This window comes from Schistocerca gregaria, chromosome 7 (assembly GCF_023897955.1).
Source record: "Schistocerca gregaria isolate iqSchGreg1 chromosome 7, iqSchGreg1.2, whole genome shotgun sequence".
Lineage (NCBI taxonomy): Eukaryota > Metazoa > Arthropoda > Insecta > Orthoptera > Acrididae > Schistocerca > Schistocerca gregaria.
The window spans coordinates 45,932,404-45,954,508 of NC_064926.1; the positions used below are offsets into that span (position 1 = coordinate 45,932,404).

Genomic DNA, 22,105 nt, shown 5'->3' on the forward strand with positions numbered 1-22,105 from the left:
AAATATTTCACTTCGACTCTATCGTTTGAACACTTGACCGAAAATAAGCACTCTACATATGATCTACTTTCTCGAGATTGGCAATGGGTGTAGGTCTTGTCTGAAGTTTAAAGAAAAATTCAATACGTTTCTTCCACTTGATGTGCAGCATTATGCGATCTAACATTAAACAAATGAAAACTCTTAGCGACTCCTATGTCTCATTGCATTAATAAACATAGGTATATCACAATAACTGTTATTGTTAACTGGGAAAATGGGCAGTTTAGCAGGAAGCTGACGAATGAGTCAGTGAGATTTCTTTTACCGAATAGTTTCTTTAAAATATTTGAGAAAGGTTGCAGTGCAACAGCGTGTGCACGCCTCCATTCCCCCATTAAAGACGAGGTGTGGACTCTCCCAGCGCTGAGAACGAGAATGCGTTTCTGCTCGCGGCTCGTCGTCTTGCGCGAGCTCAACCAGTAAGCTGCTTGAAGTGTCCAACTTGCTCCAGCCACTAACAGACGGTACTGTGTCCAGACTACGGGCCAGCAACTGTCGCTACCCGCGAAACAGACCGGTACAGCGGGCCCCGGACCGAGTAGGGGTGAGCCTGGCCGGTCGTCCCGGAAACACAGACGCTTCCCAGAGACCACCAGGAGGCGTCCACGGCGCCGCAAGAGGTCGCTACAGCCGCGGACCTCTTTCCTTCCGCTCGACACGTGTCTGCAAATAGAGCCAGCCACATCCATGCGCCGAACAGTATTTAGGCTGGCGCACGAGCCTGGAGAGGCGGTAAACGCCGAGCGAGCGCACTGGTGTCATCGTAGCTGCCGCGTCATCGTCCACCGCCGCCAGCGTACCCGAGCCATCCCCGCACGGCCTCTACTCGTCCTCGGACGCAGGTGACGGAAACGTGGACTCTGCGCTGCTCTTCACGAGACGCCCGGGGCTTGGTTTAGTGAAGTTGTATAGTTACTTCATACAGTTTGTTTGGAAGAATCTCTGATTTAGTCATTGGTAGGCTTGGAGGATCAGTCCTACCTCACGAATATTGTTTTGTAACTTTTGAAGAAAGACTTTAGTTTAAATAAAACGCTATAACTGACACTGAGATTTTCCTATCCCCGGACGGCGGATCTATTAGACGGTGTGAGGAAGCGATTTCTGGCTCACAGCAAGGACGACACTTCTCCTTACAGATTCATAAAACAATGAAAAATAACTTACATGTAGAAAATGTTTTTGTGTTGGCTCTTTTGTTCAGGCTGCTGCGTTGTTGTGCCGTCTAACACGACCTATGACGACAATATCGGTATCATCATCCAGGGGGTTTTGAAGGATTCGGTTTCTGCAAATGACCACGTAGACGTGGCTTTGTTGCAGGCCTGTTGCGGGGCGCAATACTGCACAGCGGGGAGGCGGTCAGCTCTTGGGGCGTCGGCGCCGACCCCGCGGTCAGGGCCTTCCGCCTGGGAGAGGCCCTCGGCTTCTCCACCAATGACTCGCGGGAGCTGCTGGAGTTCCTCCTGGCGCAGGACGCTGCTGACCTCGTCACACACGACGACGAGCTGTTGTCTCCGGAGGTGCGTCACCGTAAACCCGCTCTTGTCATAGGGTACACAGAATAGTCTCTCTGCCTGGTATAAGGTGTCCTCACAAACCGTAATAAAAAGAACTGGTGTCACTCTAAATTCGCCGTGTTCTATTGTCTAGCTTCCAATACAGACTCACAGCAGCAGCTTCTAATTGTCGCGTTTTCATCCAATTTAATGGAAAAAAGAAATGGCGTACCATTGAGCAGTGTTAAGCGGTTCCATTTCTCTAACGAGAGACACAAACATGTGTTAACTTATTACAGGACAACTCACGACTGAGCAGTTGCATCGATGTGCCGCTTTGGCTAGAAGCAGCTTATAGACAAAGGTCAAAGATATTGTGCCTACGCAAGCCTGCAGCCTTGCAAAGAAAATCAGTCTCATTACTTTATTGTCGCACCTCGCATACAATGCATGTCTATGCTGTGTATCTGATATCAGTGTCATCCACAAAGTAAAAATTGGAGAACTAACTGTTATTAACATGTTCACACCTCCTGCTATCTCCTGACCCCCACAGGTAATCCTAGTATCACAACAGTTCGCCATATACCTCGGAGATTTAATAGCTACCATACTCAACGGAAGTATCAAGAAAGTGATGAAAATGGTGAAGCCATTGTAAATCGGGCAGAAGACAATAACTTACATTTGGTGTTTGATGCAAAGGATAAAGTAACTTTCATAAGAGCCGCTCCGAGACAGCAATATAATCCCGACTTACATTTTGTAACAACTAATGAAAATGAATTATCTTGTAAGGTGTCAGGCAAATCCAACACCTTCCATGAAAACCCTGACATAATAAGAAAAATCTAGTAGTATGTCACATAGCTCCGAATAAATCGTGACATTAAATTAACCAAAGTAATACGAGTAACGAGTGAGCAAATGGAATACCACAGACTAACACAAGAATGCCTAAATGCATGTCGTACCTTCCCACCGTGAGACCGACGTAGTTCCGAGGGGAGAAACGAGAACAGAAGCCGAGAGCAGAACCGTGTTAAGCTAGGAGACCCTACGATAAGGGACGGACTGGACACCCACGTCGCCAGCTAACCTTAGAGCCACACAACCCGCACGTTTTAGCGTGAGACATTTTTGCGTCTCTGTTACGTCATGGACCACCCCCCCCCCCCCCCCCCCCCGGCCCATGTTAAAAGCTAGAGCCCTCCAGAAAAACAGTATAGATCTTACGATAACGCTAAAAGGACCACACCAGCTGCAGGTTTTAGCGTAAGACTTTTTAGCGTCTCTGTTACGTTGCAAACTTTAAAAACATTGCCCCACCACGAAAAGTGTAACGTTTCTCATTGGATAGACAGAATTTTTGTAGGCGGAGCTTAAGGTTAACATTGAGACCCTGAACGGTCAGATGAAAACACAGCCAGATAGTTTTTTTAAACCAACTTCGGTAAATTGTAGTAAGGAGAAGTTAGGAGAGAGTTAGTTCCGAGATGGCGAGGTGAGCGGAGCTGTGCTGCCCGCCGTTGCCCTGACGCTGCCTAAACACCGACAAGGTAATGAACGCACGCGATGCCGCATTTTTGAGCGCATAAGGCTTCATTCAGAACTGCAGAAGTCTCATCTGTTACACCCCCTTTTTTGCGTAATACTAGTGTCGATCGTTAATTAAAACTCATGGTGTTCACATTTGCCACTTGAAGAACAGATCTGAAACGCGATGATTTTTCTTTTATGTAGTTATTGAGAAGCCACATCAGCCACTGTAATTTACAGGTTAGATAAGTAATTAAAGATAATTGAGGGTCGCTGTAGATCATTTTGATAGTTTTCTCTTTTGTGAAGCTTAATTTAAACCTAGATTATAGATGTGATATGGCATAGGTCATCCTTCGATCGATTGTAGAACTTGGAAACCCATTTAGGGAATATTCGTTCACATTTTTGTTGAACGCAGTTGGTTTTTACCATCCAGTATTAAAACATTTCCTTTTATCAATAGTGCAATTTATTAACGATGTTTTGTGAGTAGAATAAAATTTCCAGTGGTAAACTTAACTGCTTTTTCGACGTTATTTTACCAGCTAACTAAAAATAGGAAAGCCTTGAACCCTTTCCACTAAATTTAGTTAGTATTAAGATTCTTTTACAGGGAGTGCAGTGGAGCTGACGCTGAGATCATTAAGCATTTGATTATATCATCGCTAGTCTCACTGAACTCTTCTGAATTCTACATGTCATGTGTGGTTTGGCGTCTCCTTACCAGCAACAGGTCCCAGGTTCAAACTAGTTAATTCCGTAAAAAACACGCTCAGAGCGTCGTTGCGCGAAAGTGGTAGGGAGACACGATATAAGACAAACAGACACCACCATGAATGTTTAGAATCCCTCCAAAGTTCGCAGTTCGTATAATAAGATTTCCCATGCAACCAACAGCGTTCAGTCTTGATTGAAATAGAGCCCAATATCCCAATTGTATCACCCTTTCCACAGCCTAGATGGAAACTTAGACAAGTGAAGTGGGATGTATTTGCTAAATTCTGCACAGATGTCTTTGCTGGATTCCCCCAAAAACAAAAAAACAAAACAAAAAAAAAAAAACACAAAAAGTGCAGCAAAGAAGGTAATCCTTTGGGTGTACCGAAAGCATTATATTCGAGGTTGGAGCGACACTAAGAAGAAACAATACAACGAATTAACAAAAAACGGCGACCCGGAAATGGCGGATAATCTATTTCGTAATTTCGATGCAACCAGACAGTGGATAGAGACTGTTTAGTCAATCAGTTTTCAAACGTCAAGTAGAGAAGCGTGGTCATTACTAAGAAAGTTGGATGGAAACAAAATTAAAGTAAGAGACAACACTCATTTAAGGAGGCCTTGCGCATTGTTACTGATCTTCCAGAACTTTCCTATTGAACAAGCTTGATTGCGACCAAGACAGAGCTGCGCTGATGAAACCTTATCTTTAACAACATTTACTGAAGCAGGATACCAAATGAAGTAGAAAACATCAGTTGCTTTTATTGGTCTAACAGCAGCACATCGTTGCCTCATCCACCCTACAATCCAGACCTGGCACCCTCGGACTTCCATCTCCTTGGGCCGCTTAAAGATTCTCTACTGGGAACACACTTTGAAGATCACGGGAGTGTCACTCATGCAGTGAAAACATGGCTACGCCTACAGGATAATAGCTTTTACCAGCAGGGAATACATGCTCTTCCACAACGTTGGCATACGGCCATAGAATGTGATGGAGACTACGTAGAAAAATAGGACATGGACAAGACATGTTGATGTATATTGTCACCACATTCTGACTCTTAACAATAAATATGTCCTGAGAAAAAGAGTGGAGCATTACCTATTGAACGATCCATGTACACTGACAACCAACGATGTCTTAAAGGTACTTCACTTATTTTGTCAGACAAACTATATACGTATACAATTTAATTAGTAATGCTGCGAATACCCACAGAATTCTAAACCCTTGTGGTCTGTGGCATCAGTTATTTGCAGGTTAAATAAAAATCAGAAATGAAGTTTTAATCCGCCAACATTCATACAAGCGCATACTCATACAAAGATATTACGGATTAAAGAAGACACAGTACTCTTTTCTTATGCTCTACATTATTACTGAACTTCCGTATAGTTTTGATTAACTCAAAATATCAAAAACTAGGTATAAATTAGAAGTAAGAAGAGCCGGCGTCATATTTTTCTTCATGCTCCGGAACCCGACGTTTCGACCACTCTGTTCGGATCTTGTATAGGGGTCTTCCGATCTCTGCGGGCTGTTGCATGGTTTCTCTTCGTTATTAGTGCAATTCTTCAGAAGAATAGCGTAGGAAGATTTTTTGTCAGGGGAGTAAATGGACGCGTTATCGGACTCGAACGCAACACTTCTTTCAAGAAAAATGTAAAATATGTGGTAGCAAACACCAAGTAGAGTGAGATCAGAATATATGTTTTAATAACTTGCGAGTGCTAGCCAAGGAAAGTTACAGAAGGAAAATTCGCAGAAGTAGTCAAAATCTCTCGGAGAGCGTGCAATTGACGGTTACGGGCATCTGACCACGTGGCTTTTTGCCACCCAGCTGCGGCTCACGAGGGACATCACCAACTATCGGGAAGCCACTTCTGTGGCACAACAACGATAATATTTTCACGACATCCCCTATCTCTTTCAGTACATGCAATCCGTACCTGCTGAATGACTATGGTCCAGTATGTACACTAATAGTAGCCTGAAGATTTTTACCAAATAACTTGACATTTTTCGAAAAAAAAAGTTATGAGTGGACGCGACTCTAATTTTCGATCCCCAACTCGCTTCCTATACCAGATCATCAATTTCGCACACCTCCTCTTCTTGGAGCACCATCGTACGCAATATATTAATTGGAAACGAAAAACCAAGCAGCCAATACCATACTCACTAATCACCATTCCAAGTACCGACTTCCCACATTCCATGTGTAAGTAGGCTGTTTAGGTTTTTATGTTGGTAACGTCACCTAGCACTCTGTATGAAAATCACTGGCTGTGCTGTGAGCAGTCTGTGGCTGGTTGGCATTGGAATACTCGCTGTTGTAGTGTAGGGCAGAATTTTGGGAGCCGACGATATGGGCGTGTGTCCATCAGAAAGAGTAAATTTGTAATATTGTATATCACGAACTGATTATAATATATATATATATATATATATATATATATATATATATATATATATATATATGATGACTTTAGAATATTATTAAGGTAAATACATTGTTTGTTCTGTATCAAAATCTTTCATTTGCTAACTATGCCTATCAGTAGTTAGTGTCTTCAGTAGTTGGAATCTTTTATTTATTTGGCAGTATTGGCGCTCGGTGTATTGCAGTAGTTCGAGTAACGAAGATTTTTGTGAGGTAAGTGATTCATGAAAGGTATAGGTTATTCTTAGTCAGGGCCATTCTTTTGTAGGGATTATTGAAAGTCAGGCTGCGTTGCGCTAAAAATATTGTGTGTCAGTTTAGTGTTGATCAGAATAAGTAAAGAGAGATATGTTTGAGTACGTTCAGTTTTGATCAGCTGTTTGAAAATCAAATAACGTAAGGGGTTTACCAGAACTGTTATACTAAATTTTCCAAAGGGGATATTTCACATGCACCTCCATGCCTTATGAATCCTATTCTGCCAAAACTTCAGCCAAGTCCCATCAACTCAACGATGAAATTCGAAGTGAAATACACTCCAGCTTCCTGCCTTAGTCAACAGCGCTCCACCTCTCCGCATCCTCCCGTTTCCTCCCTCTTGCGTTCTCCCCCTCAGTATCTCTTACCTGTTGCCCGTGCTTCCACAGGGCCCTATTCTAGTACTCGTCAATCCGCCTCTATTATGAACATAATCATTCGTACCCCACCTGCATCACTATTGTATCGTAGCATCATCATCTGTGATTTCATAGAACAGAAAGCAGTTCTTATCATCTCACTTAGACTGTGAACTGACATCACTTAGTTCCAGTAAAATGTACGTAGAGGAATATAGGGCAAAGTTTAAGCAGATTTTAAATTGTGGTGTCGAGAAGTATATGCCTAGTAAGTGAATAAAGAACGGGAAAGATCCACCGTGATTTAATGGTTCGGAAAATGCTGAGGAAGCACAGGCTGTTGCACTCTCGGTTCAAAAGATAACAAGCAAATGATGACAAGAAAAGATAAGTAGAGATTCATACGTCTGTGAAGAGATCTGTGCGGGAAGCATACAACTACTGCCACCGTCACACTTCAGCGAAAGATCTGGTAAAGAACACCAGAAAATTCTAATTTTACGAAAAATCGCTTAGTGGGTCTAAGGCTTCCATCCGGCCACGTGTTGACCAGTCTAGTGTGGCAATTGAAGATTAGCAAAGCGCAAGCCGAAGTCTTAAATTTCATCTTCAAGAAATCGTTCATGAAGGAGAACCATATAAGTGTATCGTCATCTGACAATTGAACAGACTCCTGTGTGGACGACATGATAATAAACATCTCTGGCGTAGAGAAACAAGTGAAGCAGTTGAAAACAAGCAAGTCACCAGGTCCGAATGGAATTCCAATTTGGTTTTCAATGAGTAATCTACGCCATTGACCCCTCACTTAATTTGCAGTTAACACAAATCTCTCGCCCAGAGCAAAGTCCCAAGTGACCGGAAAAAAGAACAGGTCATTCCTGTATATAAGAAGGGCAAAAGAACGGACCCACAAAATTACCGACCAATGTCTGTAACATTGCTTTGCTGCAGAATCCTTGCAGATATTCTCAGTTGGAATATAATAAATTCCTTGATACCAAGAAGCTTATGTCCACGAATCAGCATGGTTTTGGAAAGTATCGCTTGTGCGAATCTCAGCTAGCCCTTTCCTCACACGATATACCGAAGAGCTTCTAGATTTCCGGAAAGTGTTTCACACGGTGCCCCATTGCAGGCTGTTAAAGAAGGTTTGAGTGTATGAAACAGGTTCACATGTATGTGCATGGCTTAAGTTATAGAATCCAGTATGTCGTCCTTGACGGCGAGTATTCATCGCAGATAAGGGTATCGCAAGGAGTGCCCCAGGGAAGTGTGATAAGACAGCTGTTTCCCTGTAAACATAAATGATTTGGCGGACAGGGTGGACGGCAATCTGTGGTTGTTTGCAGATGATGCTGTAATCTAGAGTAGGGTGTTGAAATTAAATGACTGTTGCAGGGTACAAGCTGACTTAGAAAATTTTCTAGTTGGTGTGATGAATGGCAGAGAACTCTAAATGTAGAAAAAATGTAAGTTAATGCGGATGAGTAGGGAAAACAAACCTTTAGTGCTCGGAAGCAGCATTAGCAGTGTTTGACAGTCAAGTCGCCTATATATCTGAGCGTAACGTTGCAAAGCGACATGAAATGGAACAAGCAAGTGAGCAGTGGGGTGGAGAAGGCGAAGGATCAGCTTTGGTTTATTGGGAGAATTCTAGCAAAGTGCGAATCGTCTGTAAAGCTACCACATAAAGGACGACAGTGCGACATATGCTTGGGTACAGCTATTGTGTTTCGGGTTAAAAGAAGACACCGAAGCAATTCAGAAGCGGGCTGCTGGATTTCTTATTGGTTAGTTCGAACAACACGCAAGTGTTATAGAGAAGCTTCGGAAACTCAAATGGGAATCCTTGGAGGGAAGGCGACGTCCTTTTCGGGAAACACTATTGACAAAGTTTAGAGAACCGGCATTTGAGGCTGAGTGCAGAACGATTCTATTGGCGCCAACATACATTGCACTTGAAGGATCACGAACATAAGATGAGAGAAATTGGGGCTCCTACGGAGACATGTAGGTAGTCGTTTTTCTCTCGCTCTGCTTTCGAGTGGAAAAGGAAAGGAAAGGACTAATAATGGTACGAGAAACCCTCCGCCACCTGCCGTACAGTGGAATGCGGAGTATAGGTGTAGATGCACTTGAGTAACTTAATCAAATTCTTTAAAACTCATAAAATTTTTATCAACGTGTATTATTTTAAAAATATCTTTGCGTGTGTTTAATATTATCAAAATTTTTGTTTAATTATATAAACTTCGACGGAACAGCGGTTTTATCTGCTGCAAGCTCGTTTCCCCGTTGGCAAAAAAAAGGAGTTTTGGCAGTTGTAGGCCTCAAGGGGACACCAAGAGGATCATAAGAAAATCACAACAGAGGTATCGAAACATGTTCTTGAAGAGTGTGAAGAGGAATATTACTCAGCCTACCAACTGAGATGACTTTACCTTCAAGAACAAGACCTACGAAAACCTGCAGACTTATACATGGGTTTGAATGAACGTTGACTGAAACATATTGACGCGTGGAAAACACACACACGTAGGCACACACCTACAAATAACAATCTTCTTCTTCTTCTTCTTTTTTTACGGAATTTTGTCTTCGTTCTCTCTTCTGTACTTTTCTACCTGTATACTTCGTGTTGCTTGAGATGTCTCAAAATGACTGCGGCCCTGCTGTGTGCGTGTGTGTGCAGGAGGAGGCGCAGCTGCCGCTGTTGGTGTGGATGCCCGTGTTAGAGCCGGACGTGGAGGGCGCCTTCATCACGGAGTGGCCCGCCACCGCCCTCAAGGACGGCCGCTTCCGCAGGGTGCCCGTCATCACCGGCTTCACGTCTGGCGACGGGATGGAGGCAGTCAGTCGTGAGTTTCTGCACGTACACCCATTAGCGCTAAGGTTAGGTGTCCCGTTCAGGGAAAGTCGCAGTTACTCGGAAACCTTAAAGTCCAACAGATACTGCCGTACTGGGGATCGCCGAGGAACCTGAGATATGCAGCATGAGATATGAGCGAAGCCATCAAGAAGGAGAGTCAGAAAACGAATTTGCCGTTTCGAAAATACACATAGTGATCCAGTTAAAAATTAATAGCATCTGTTGATTTGAGGATCCTTTTCATGATGCGACGGTTTAGAATGCGCGAGAGCATCACGAAAATCCTCAAAATGCTGGCAGACGCAGCAACGGAGACAACTTCCGTAATAAAAAAGTTAAAATGGTTCAAATGGCTCTAAGCAATATGGAACTTAACAGTTGAGGTCATCAGTCCCCTAGACTTAGAACTACTTAAACCTAACTAGCCTAAGAACATCACCCGTATCCATGCCCGAGGCAGGATTCGAACCTGCGACCGTAGCAGCAGCGCGGTTCCGTACTGAAGCTCCTAGAACCGCTCGGCCACAGCGGCCGGCAATGAAGAGGTCTGCTGTTGAAATAAGAAGAGTAGGTGCTTCAAAGAAAACTGCATCAAAAAATTACTAGACTAGATCTTTCTTTCTCCAGAAGGGTATGCACTGTTTAGAAAGTTGCTGGCAGATTAAAATAGCGCGCCGGGCTGGAAATCAAAGCCAGAACCTTGCCTTTTGGGGGCAATGCTTTTATCGACTGATCTAGTGATGGACAGCAGTTAACCCGCTGTGGCAACGTCACGTCTGCCAGTACGGGCTCTGCAGACTAGCGCTGATGGGCCATTCTGTACTGGCCAACCACCGTGTCATCCTCTTCCAATGAAGTCATTATGATGTAGTGTTGTAATACTTCGCAATTGGGCAACGCTGAGGAAGGGGAGGCGGGGGAAGGGGGGGGGGGGAGAATGGACTGTCAGTATGAGATCCGCAGACTAGCCCTGATGGGCCATCCAATGCTGGCCAACCACCGTGTCATCCTGTTCCAATGAAGTCATTCTGATGTGGTGTTGTAGTACTTCGCCATTGGGCAACGCCGAGGAGGGAAGAATGTTTGGACTGCCAACGGAACTCACGGGAAGTGCGGACACGAGGGCATCTGGACCCCATGCAGGAGTGGCTTGTGAATGTGTTTGGCTCGCTCGAGAAATATTACCTTGAGTAAAGTTTGGAGACAATGAGAAGAATGCCACCAAGTCAAGGATCACTGTGGTCACTGGGATGAGGCGTACATTCAATAGCCGCGCGGTCTATGGCGCATTGTCACGGTTCGCGCGGCTCTCCCAGTCGGATGTTGGAGTCCTCACTTGGGCATGGGCGTGTGTATTGACCTTAGCGTAAGTTAGTTTAAGTTACATTAAGTAGTGTGTAAGCCTAAGGACCGATGATCAAAGCAGTTTGGTCGCTTTAGGAACTAATAAATTTCCAAAAGATTTCTTACAGTCAATAGCGGGCAGAACTCACAGAGAGACGGCATATGAAGCGTTGGGCACAATCTTGAAACTTGCACTGCATCAAAAGTTCGGAACATCACAAGAAATATCACGACAAGTCATGGAGCCATGTAGACACTAGGAGAAGCGTAGACACCAAAGCGCCCAGAATTCACTAAGGATAGTGTGTGAAATTTTGGTTTGTTGGAGAGGTGCTGGGCTGCATAAAAAGGCTGATAGACCGTAAGAAAGACGCCTACAAATCACTAACGCCAGAAAGCACTCGGACGTAAGTGCGTCCTGACCTAAAAGAAAGATAGCTGTTACGAACAGCCGCGCGGGATTAGCCGAGCGGGCTAAGGCATTACAGTCATGGATTGTACGGCTGATCACGGCGGAGATTCGAGCATGGGTGTGTGTGTATGTCCTTAGGATAATTTAGGTTAAGTGGTGTGTAAGGTTAGGGACTGAGGGACTGATGACCTTAGCAGTTTAGTCCCAAAGATTTCACACACACAAATTTTTTTTTTTTTTTTACGAACAAATGAATCTGTTGTGTGGTAGCTATCGCGACAACTCCACAATGCAAGCAAACATCTGACCAATGTGCTGGATCTAATGTGGCCAGCGCTGGGAACAGCCTTGAGTTAGAATACAGGAGGAAAACAAAGTTACCGAGTCAAATGCCAGCCGCGAAGAGATCGGAAATCTCCACCCAGAAGTGGGAGGCGTGGTCGCGAACCGACAGGCAGCCATTCGGCTTTCCAATGGCAACAACGGGGCTACGACAAATTCGGACAGTCTGTTTCCTAGGAAGAGAGCGATGAGATGGCAAAGAGCCTCCGATAAGACAGCGGGAAAACAAGAAAAAATGGAGACACGCCAACCCATTGCCTACTTACACTCATGCTCATAAATTAAGGATAGTTGTAGAATGTGCTGCCACACAACGTGGCACTACACAAAACTGGCGCTAATAGCGTAGGAACATATGGAACACACATGACACAGATCTGTAAGTCCACGGTATTGGTGATAAGTTGAGAAAACCGTCCCGAAACACATATGCTACAAAACGCCACTATTACCTGCGCATGTTCTCCGACATCAATATGGGACATGATCACCATGCACACGTACACAGGCCGCACAACGGGTTGCCATACTCTGGATCAGGTGGTCAAGCAGCTGCTGGGGTGTAGCCTCCATTCTTGCACCAGTGCCTGTCGGAGCTCCTGAAGTGTCGTAGGGGTTTGAGGACGTGCACTGATACGTCGACCGAGAGCATGCCAGAGGTGCTCAATGGGGTTTAGGTCTGGAGAACAGGCAGGCCACTGATATCTTCTGTCAAGTACTCCTCCAAGATGGCATCTCGGTGGGGCCTTGAGTTATCATCCATCAGGAGGAAGGTGGGACCCACTGCACTCCTGAAAAGGCAGACATAAAGGTGCAAAACGACGTCTCGATACACCTGACCTGTTACAGTTCCTCTGTCAAAGACATGCAGGGGTGTACGTGCACCAATCATAATCCCACCCCACACCATCAAACCACGACCTCCATACAGGTCCCTTTCAAGGACATTAAGGGTTTGGTATCTGGTTTAAGATCACACTTTGTGGAACACAAGAGGGCCCTCGCTACGACCTGCTGTGTTTGACCAGCCTCCAGTCGCCTTAGTATTCTACCCCTCTTAACGTCATCAATATGTGTTCTTTGAGCCGTTTTCAACACACAGTCACCATTAGCACGTCTGAAAACGTCTGCACACATACTCGCTGCACCGTACTGTGACATGCACCAACACACCTCTGCGTATGTGGACTGCTGCCAGCGCCACCGTGCGACGACCGCAGGTCAAGTGCACCGCATGGTCATATTCCGAGTTGATTTAAACCAGGAAACCACCCACCAGAGCGTTGTTTCACCATGTGTCAGCATTATCCTTAATTTATGACCATGAGTGTAGTTTGTTGACATTCAGTCAGATATTTATTTCGACGCTAATGTGATCATCACTTTGAGACTTACTCCTCTCCTGCTGCATGTGAAAGGGGTAATCCTTGCCATTTAGTGCTTGTGTCTTAAGCAGTGGACTGCACATTCAGTTTTCCTCACCTGACGTCCTCCTCCAAACACAACGATAACGTTGCTTCTGCGACGCAACTACTGCGATCAGTCGACGCGGAAACAGCCCCAGGTCCTCGCCTCGAATGAGCTTAACACAGAAGACGAAAGCTGCCGACTGCCAACTCGCCGCCACGCAGCTACAAGACATTCGACTCGGCCGTGCCACACACGGCGTCTCTCTTCGACTGACCACAAAGAGTGGTGAGGTGGCTCATTCTTACCTCCTACTTCTCAATGACAGTATCTTTTCTATGCCCAGGCAAATATGTCCAAAAATGTATCTCGTCTCTATATATGTACAGGCTAATCTCAGGAGGTGCTGCAGGGATTTTGATCCGAATGTAACTGACAGATACACTGATACACGAGGAAGGTTTTCGTATGTAATCAACAAATATTTCTTGCAAAGTGTCTGAATTATAATGAATTAAAATTAAGTTGTGGAAATGTGGACAGCCGTCGTAGTTTGAGAGAGCAACAGTTGCTCGAGAACGCAGCAAGTGGTGCCAAATTCGCATTTGGTGTTCCGGTATAGCGACAGGGTATGTGGCTGGAATTCTAACGGTTGCGCTCTCAAATTCCGGCTGGGACACTTTTTTTCACTCAACCTTGTATTTACCTCGGAATGATTAGGAGATAGGTATTCTGTAATACGACGAAGATTTCAGAATGCCATTTTCTGCTTCCCTCAGATTAGCGCTCGCAATTCGCACGATTAATTCACTGCAAATTCTTCGAGCAACAGGGAATGAGCTACTCAACATTGAGGTATTGTGATAAACATGACCAATAACGAAAACATAGTCATCTCATAATCAGACTGTGACACGAGACGTACAGTTTGAAATAATCAAATATTTTTAACCAGTAATTTCTCTGCAATCGTTTGAGAACATCCATAGAATGAAAAATCGTGCGAATCCCAAATACCCACCGTCTTATTTTTTTATAGGTAAAATATTTTCAGGAAAACTATTTGAGCAATTCCAGCAACTTTGCTTCGTTTATATACAGTACGATCTTTCAACACTGCAGCAGGTGATACAACTTTCAGCTTTCTGCCTCCTTTCAGTCAAAACTAGATGTGGGCGCGATTCTTTTCGTGGCTCGGCGAAAAACTCTGCAATTAAAAGTCTACGACAAAGAATTGCGGCAATGATTATCAACAATGCATCGCAGTGCATAATAACCTAAGAGGAGTGCAGAAACAAGGAGAGCTAGACATCTACAGCATGCGTGCTTTTCCTGTTATTTGTGCCACCTCAGTCATTGTCCAACAAGCACTGAGTCACATATACAGGGTGTTATCAAAAGGTACGGCCAAACTTTCAGAAAACATTCCTCACACACAAAAAAAGAAAATATGTTATATGGACGTGTGTCAAGAACGCTTACTTTCCATGTTAGAGCTCATTTTATTACTTCTCTTCAAATCACATTAATCATGGAATGGAGACACACAGCAACAGAACGTACCAGCGAGACTTCAAACACTTTGTTACAGGAAATTTTCAAAATGTCCTCGTTAGCGAGGATACAAGCGTCCACCCTCCGTCGCATGGAATCCCTGATGCGCTGATGCAACCCTGGAGAATGGCGTTTTGTATCACATCTGTTCACAATACGAGCAAGAAGAGTTTCTACATTTGGTACCGGAGTTTCGTAGGTAGACAAGAGCTTTCAAATGCCCCCATAAATGAAAGTCAAGAGGGTTGAGGTCAGGTGGAGGCCATGGAATTGGTCCGCCTCTGCCAATCCATCAGTCACCGAATCTGTTGTTGAGAAGCGTACAAACGCTTGGACTGAAATGTGCAGGAGCTCCATCGTGCATGAACCACATGTTGCGTCTTACTTGTAAAGGCACATGTTCTAGCAGCACAGGTAGAGTATCCCGTATGAAAACATGATAACAAGCTTCATTGAGCGTAGGTGGAAGAACATAGGGCCCAATCAAGACATCACCAACAATGCCTGCCCAAACGTTCGCGGAAAATCTGTGTTGAGGACGTGATTGCACAATTGCGTGCGGATTCTCATCAGCCCACACATGTTGATTGTGAAAATTTACAATTTGACCACGTCGGAATGAAGCCTCATCCGTAAAGAGAACGTTTGCACTGAAATGAGGATTGACACAGTGTTGGATGAACCATTCGCAGAAGTGTAACCGCGGAGGCCAATCAGCTGCTGATAGTGCCTTCACACGCTGTACATGGTACGGAAACAACTGGTTCTCCCGTAGCCCTCTCCATACAGTGACGTGGTCAGCGTTACCTTGTGCCGCAGCAACTTCTCTTGCGCTGACATTAGGGTTATCGTCAACTGCACGAAGAATTGCCTCGTCCATTGCAGGTGACCTCGTCATTCTAGGTCTTCCCCAGTCGCGAGTCATAGGCCGGAATGTTCCGTACTCCGTAAGACCCAGATCAATTGCTTCGAACGTCTTCCTGTAGGGACACCTTCGTTCTGGAAATCTGTCTCGATACAAACGTACCGCACCACGGTTATTGCCCCGTGCTAATCCATACATCAAATGGGCATCTGCCAACTCCGCATTTGTAAACATTGCACTGACTGCAAAACCACGTTCGTGATGAACACTAACCTGTTGATGCTACGTACTGATGTGCTTGATGCTAGTACTGTAGAGCAATGAGTCGCATGTCAACATTGCCTTACTTCAATTGGGCCAGCTGGCGGTGAATCGAGGAAGTAGAGTACATACTGATGAAACTAAAATGATCTCTGACATGGAAATTAAGCGTTTCAGATCATGGCCACGTAACATCTTTTCTTTATTTGTGTGTGAGGAATGTTTCCTGAAAGTTTGGCCGTACTTTTTTGTAACACACTGTATATACCAACGAGTGGTGTACAATATTAACATTGGTTGCAAACATATTACCTACATCACGATGTACTAACATCACTGCCAGAAGGTGTGACCCTCACCCCCACGGTGTGAAGCCGGGCCGAATCACCAGTAATAGATAACAAAGGTAAATGTTCTGTGGGTGAGACGTGTTACTTAGGGAAAGGCAGGATTCAGTGTGGATGGGGCCGTACTCAGCTACAGTTGGTTGCTCAGTCTATTGTTTTTTTAAGTCACGTACAACTTTATTTGAAAACAATTGCAAATTAGGTCGACAATAAGGAAGAATTATCAAATTTGACTGTCTAATAAAAAATTTCTTAAGCAAGTTGCACTCAAGGCTGAAGGCCTTATTGTACAGGAATTCAACTTATTTGTCGGCTGAAGGCCCCAATAATAATAACTCAAAAACAATTTGGTGGCTGAAGGCCTGGATAGAAAATTCGTAAGAACGAGTGAACTTCTCCAAGAAATACTAAAATATTATAAAAAGGGGAAAATCATCAAATTTTCACTATTAAGAGACAATATCTAATTAAAAATTCTTAAGACAAATTGCTTTCATGGCTGAAGGCCTTATTGACAATCATCATGATCTGACCAAATCAAGAGAGATGTGGGCCTCAGGCAGTGCTCGAAGGATCGACCTGGGGAAGCCACTCAACTTCATAAACGATGAGACAGGCAGCCAAGAATTGTATTCACTAACCGGATGGCAACTCAAACTAGTGACAGTTTAAACGCAGGCCAACACTCTTGAAACATCAGCTTAATGTCTGATAACCAACACAGCCATGGCAAAACCCAGGCAAGGCAGAACCGGCAGACAGCACTGTGCCGTCTGAATCCGGCGTTTAGAACATTCAGAAGCAGAAGGACCGACTACCACCTAAGTAGTCCAAAAGAAACAGATATACGATCCTCAATCAAGGAGGCTCTCGAACTACACGCCTTACCAGACAGCAGCGGCAAGTAGAGGAAAGGTACACTGCCGCGAAAATACGCAATCCTCCAGGGCAGGTAACTGGGACGTTAGCGGCCACTAGGCAGAAAAATACCGCTGGTTGAACTTCATCAATAAACACAAGGAATTCAACGATTAATGGTAAAAGGTAGAGGACAGCTAATTAGCCAACTCCAAACACTCCACTCGTTGCTCTTCATCTCAGCGACCCAGCGAGCAGCAACGCGCGAACAAATGGTGTGATCTCAAAATAGTGGAGATTTCACAACTGGGTTCATTCAACTCAAACGTCCTGGATCCGGTGGAGAACGAGGTTCTCGCCGTTGCAGCTACAGCCCCTCGATCCGGCAGTGCCCGCATGCCGCCAGCGGTCCCGGCATGTCCTAGCGCTGCCGGTCCTCACTGCTGCTCTGTCGCAACTGAACTATCTGACACACTCCGACCTGGAAAACATCTGAAGCCCTTCCAAAGATAGAACTTGGGTACCCGATATCGATAACCCCTGCTGCTGCCACTCCTGGATAGACAACGCTAGCTAACGTAGTGGCGCCAGTAAACACGAGAAGAAAACGAGACACTACTATCCCTATTACACGATGCCAACCTACCAACAGCACGCGAGCCGCAGCACGGCTTAGTGGGGTCTTGCCCACTCGTCGCTAATAGGGTGCCTAAGGGATGCAGCGTTTTCGGAATGCTATACAACAATTTCAAACAAACAGCATTAGTAATTTCATTTCCAGAAAGGGAACAGACAATACTTAAATGTAAACGTAGGATTTCGCGGCGGTTGTCACAGTCAATAAGATTCTTCTGGGTCTCAGGCCGAATTGTCATCTGTAAAATTGCGACGTTTCGGCGACTGTTGCAAGGTGTCTTCTTCAGGGTGTATTGGCTGTGGCAGTACTTAACTTTGTTTACAGGAGATGTCGCTAGCGAGAGGCGACGTGAAAACAGAACAGTTCTTGCTGTACGCAGAGTCCAAGGAACCACTTGATACGGATCTGACAGCGTAGCACTAATCAGGTTGCACACTCGGGCCGATCTTGTGCGGCCGAGGCCAGGGGAAGCTGCTTTTACACTGCTGGAAACTGAAATAAGAACACCGTGAATTCATTGTCCCAGGAAGGGGAAACTTTATTGACACATTCCTGGGGTCAGATACAACATATGATCACACTGACAGAACAACAGGCACATAGACACAGGCAACAGAGCATGCACAATGTCGGCACTAGTACAGTGTATATCCACCTTTCGCAGCAATGCAGGCTGCTATTCTCCCATGGAGACGATCGTAGAGATGCTGGATGTAGTCCTGTGGAACGGCTTGCCATGCCATTTCCACCTGCCGCCTCAGTTGGACCAGCGTTCGTGCTGGACGTGCAGACCGCGTGAGACGACGCTTTATCCAGTCGCAAACATGCTCAATGCGGGACAGATCCGGAGATATTCCTGGCCAGGGTAGTTGACTTACACCTTCTAGAGCATGTTGGGTAGCACGGGATACATGCCGACGTGCATTGTCCTGTTGGAACAGCAAGTTCCTTTGCCAGTCTAGGAATGGTAGAACGATGGGTTCGATGACGGTTTCGATGTACCGCGCACTATTCAGCGTCCCCTCGACGATCACCAGAGGTGTACGGCCAGTGTAGGAGATCGCTCCCCACACCATGATGCCGGGTGTTGGCGCTGTGTGCCTCGGTCGTATGCAGTCCTGATTGTGGCGCTCACCTGCACGGCGCCAAACACGCATACGACCATCATTCGCACCAAGGTAGAAGCGACTCTCATCGCTGAAGACGACACGTCTCCATTCGTCCCTCCATTCACGCCTGTCGCGACACCACTGGAGGTGGGCTGCACGATGTTGGGGCGTGAGCAGAAGACGGCCTAGCGGTGTGCGGGACCGTAGCCCAGCTTCATGGAGACGGTTGCGAATGGTCCTCGCCGATACCCCAGGAGCAACAGTGTCCCTAATTTGCTGGGAAGTGGCGGTGCGGTCCCCTACGGCACTGCGTAGCATCCTACGGTCTTGGCGTGCATCCGTGCGTCGCTGCGGTCCGGTCCCAGGTCGACGGGCACGTGCACCTTCCGCCGACCACTGGCGACAACATCGATGTACTGTGGAGACCTCACGCCCCACGTGTTGAGCAATTCGGCGGTACGTCTACCCGGCCTCCCGCATGCCCACTATACGCTCTCGCTCAAAGTCCGTCAACTGCACATACGGTTCACGTCCACGCTGTCGCGGCATGCTACCAGTGTTAAAGACTGCGATGGAGCTCCGTATGCCACGGCAAACTGGATGACACTGACGGCGGCGGTGCGCAAATGCTGCGCAGCTAGCGCCATTCGACGGCCAACACCGCGGTTCCTGGTGTGTCCGCTGTGCCGTGCGTGTGATCATTGCTTGTACAGCCCTCTCGCAGTGTCCGGAGCAAGTATAGTGGGTCTGACACACCGGTATCAATGTGTTCTTTTTTCCATTTCCAGGAGTGTATATGCAGATGTTGTGGGGGGCGTGCGTGGAGCGGCGCGGTCCTATTCCGCACATCATTGGCCGCCGTTTCTTCACTGCCTTCTCTGGTCTTTCGTTTCGCATCATCGTTCCGGCGTTTGTGGTCACACCAGAACACGTTTCATCGGACCAACAATTTAATTAATCTGCCTGATTTGAATATCAGTCCTTTGAATTTACAATGTTTTCGTGCCGATTGTTAAGTGATTTCATTGTTTGATATGCATACGAATCATTATTGTGAACCTACTGCAGTATAGACGGGCTTGGGTAGAGCACACCGCTCTTCCGACAGTTACCGTAGTCCCAGCCCATGGAGCGGCTACTTCTCACCCAAGTAACTTCTCAGCTGGCATCACGGAGCTGACTGTACCTCGTGTGAGTCCTCCCACCAAGGGAAAGATCGCCGTCAGCACTGGGAATCGAGCCCTTGTTCTCTGCTGCGCATAGAAATCTCTCACGCTGACCGCTCAACTGCAGTGGCGCTAACTGCTAATTTTTGAACCTCACAGAATCTGCATATTTTGCTGGATTAGTACTTTCAGAGGAAAGGTCATGGTCTGGTACACAGTTCTAAGGCGCCAAAAAGATTATAAACGGTATTATGACCGACCCACCCTGCTGTCGCTACCTCTCTATTGACAACACAATCCTCCATGCTTGTTTCTCCTTTATACTTGCGGTTCCGCTTGTCGTGTCCTCCAGAGGTCAGTTCCGCATTACGTATGGGCGCCTTGATTCCCTTGGTCATATAGTCTATAGCAAGACTGGAGACACGTACCTGCAAACAAACAAAAAATTTGTAATACACCTTTATTTTTCGAGATTATAATTGAAACTTTATGACTACCTCTCGTAGGGACCGATGACCTCAACAATTTGATTTGATCTCTTAGGAACTTACCACACACACACACACACACACACACACACACACACACACACACACACACACACACACACAAAAAAAAAAAGAAACAACAAACTCGTACCTCTGCAACGTACAGAGGCTTACCGCCACTCTTTCTTCTGCATCTACACTTATATCTACATCTACATACACACTGTGCAAGCCACGTTATGGTGCATGGTGGAGACCACCTTGTACCACTGTTGGTCATGCCCAATGTTCCTCTCGCAAATAGATCGAGGGGACAACGACTGTGTATGTCTCCGTGAGAGTCCTGATTCCTCTTATCTTCTCTTCGCGAAATGAACGTTGGCGACAGTAAGATCCCCCTGCTTCTCGATAGCGGTTTGCGAAAAGAGCGCTTGTGTCGTCGCTCCAGGGATTCCCATTTAAGCTCGCACAGCATTTCCATTAACACCCCGTTTTGATCGAAACTGCCGCTGACAAATCTGGGAGCACTCCTCTGAACTGCGTCGGTTTCTTCCTTAGATGCGATCTGCTGAAGATTCCACATCCTCAAATAGTACTCAAGAATTGATAGCAAAAGATTCTGTACTTGGTCTCGTTTACAGACGAAATGCACTTCCTTTTCCTCCCATTAAACTCATATCGACTGTTCACTTCCCTACTGCCAACGCTAAGCGCATAGTAAACTTATACCAAAATGTTTAATCCACACGACTGTCTCAAGCAGCACACCAATGCTAAAGTCAAACATTACAGGAAAACATTTCCTAATCATCTGCATCATCTCTGAAAGACGGAATCCGAACTAGACATGCATTCTTGCAGACACCATGATTTACGTCGCATGGACCTCCCGCAAGGTAGATGGCTTCCAGTGGACTGAGACTGGGTAACGACAACCGCCGCACAGCGGTATACTAAAGTGAAAAGGTGGCTCTGATAGGTGAGTACTGAGTGTTCAGTCTTGCACAAAGGAATAATAATGTCAATAAAAGGAGTGTATCAGTCTACTGAAGTACACTACTGGCCATTAAAATTGCTACACCAAGAAGAAATTCAGGTGATAAACGGGTATTCATTGGACAAATATATTATACTAGAACGGACATGTCATTACATTTTCACGCAATTTGGTTACATAGAGATTGAGAAATCAGTACCCAGAACAACAAACTCTGGCCGTAATAATGGCCTTGATACGCCTGGGCATTGAGTCAAACAGAGCTTGGATGGCGTGTACAGCTACAGCTGACCATGCAGCTTCAACACGATACCACAGTTCATCGAGAGTAGTGACTGGCGTATTGTGATGAGCCATTTAGTTGCTCAGCCACCACTGACCAGACGTTTTCAGTTGGTGAGAGATCTGAAGAATGTGCTGGCCAGGGTTGCAGTCGAACATTGTTTGTATCCAGAAAGGCCCGTACAGGACCTTCAACATACGGTCGTGCATTATCCCGCTGAAATTGTTTCGCAGGGTTCGAATGAAGCGTAGAGCCACAGGTCTTAACATCTGAAATGTAACGTCCACTGTTCA

At 45.7% G+C, this 22,105-nt stretch overlaps 1 protein-coding gene across 1 annotated transcript in view; it reads left to right on the forward strand.

Annotated features, from left to right (window-relative positions):
* The window catches only part of LOC126281837 (carboxylesterase 4A-like), a 116,715-nt gene that overhangs the window by 42,301 nt on the left and 52,309 nt on the right, over window positions 1–22,105 (forward strand). Inside the window, exons 3-4 of the mRNA XM_049981088.1 lie at window positions 1,366–1,565; window positions 9,566–9,731. Of these exons, the coding sequence (XP_049837045.1) occupies window positions 1,366–1,565; window positions 9,566–9,731 (366 nt within the window). The remainder of the gene's footprint in view (window positions 1–1,365; window positions 1,566–9,565; window positions 9,732–22,105) is intronic.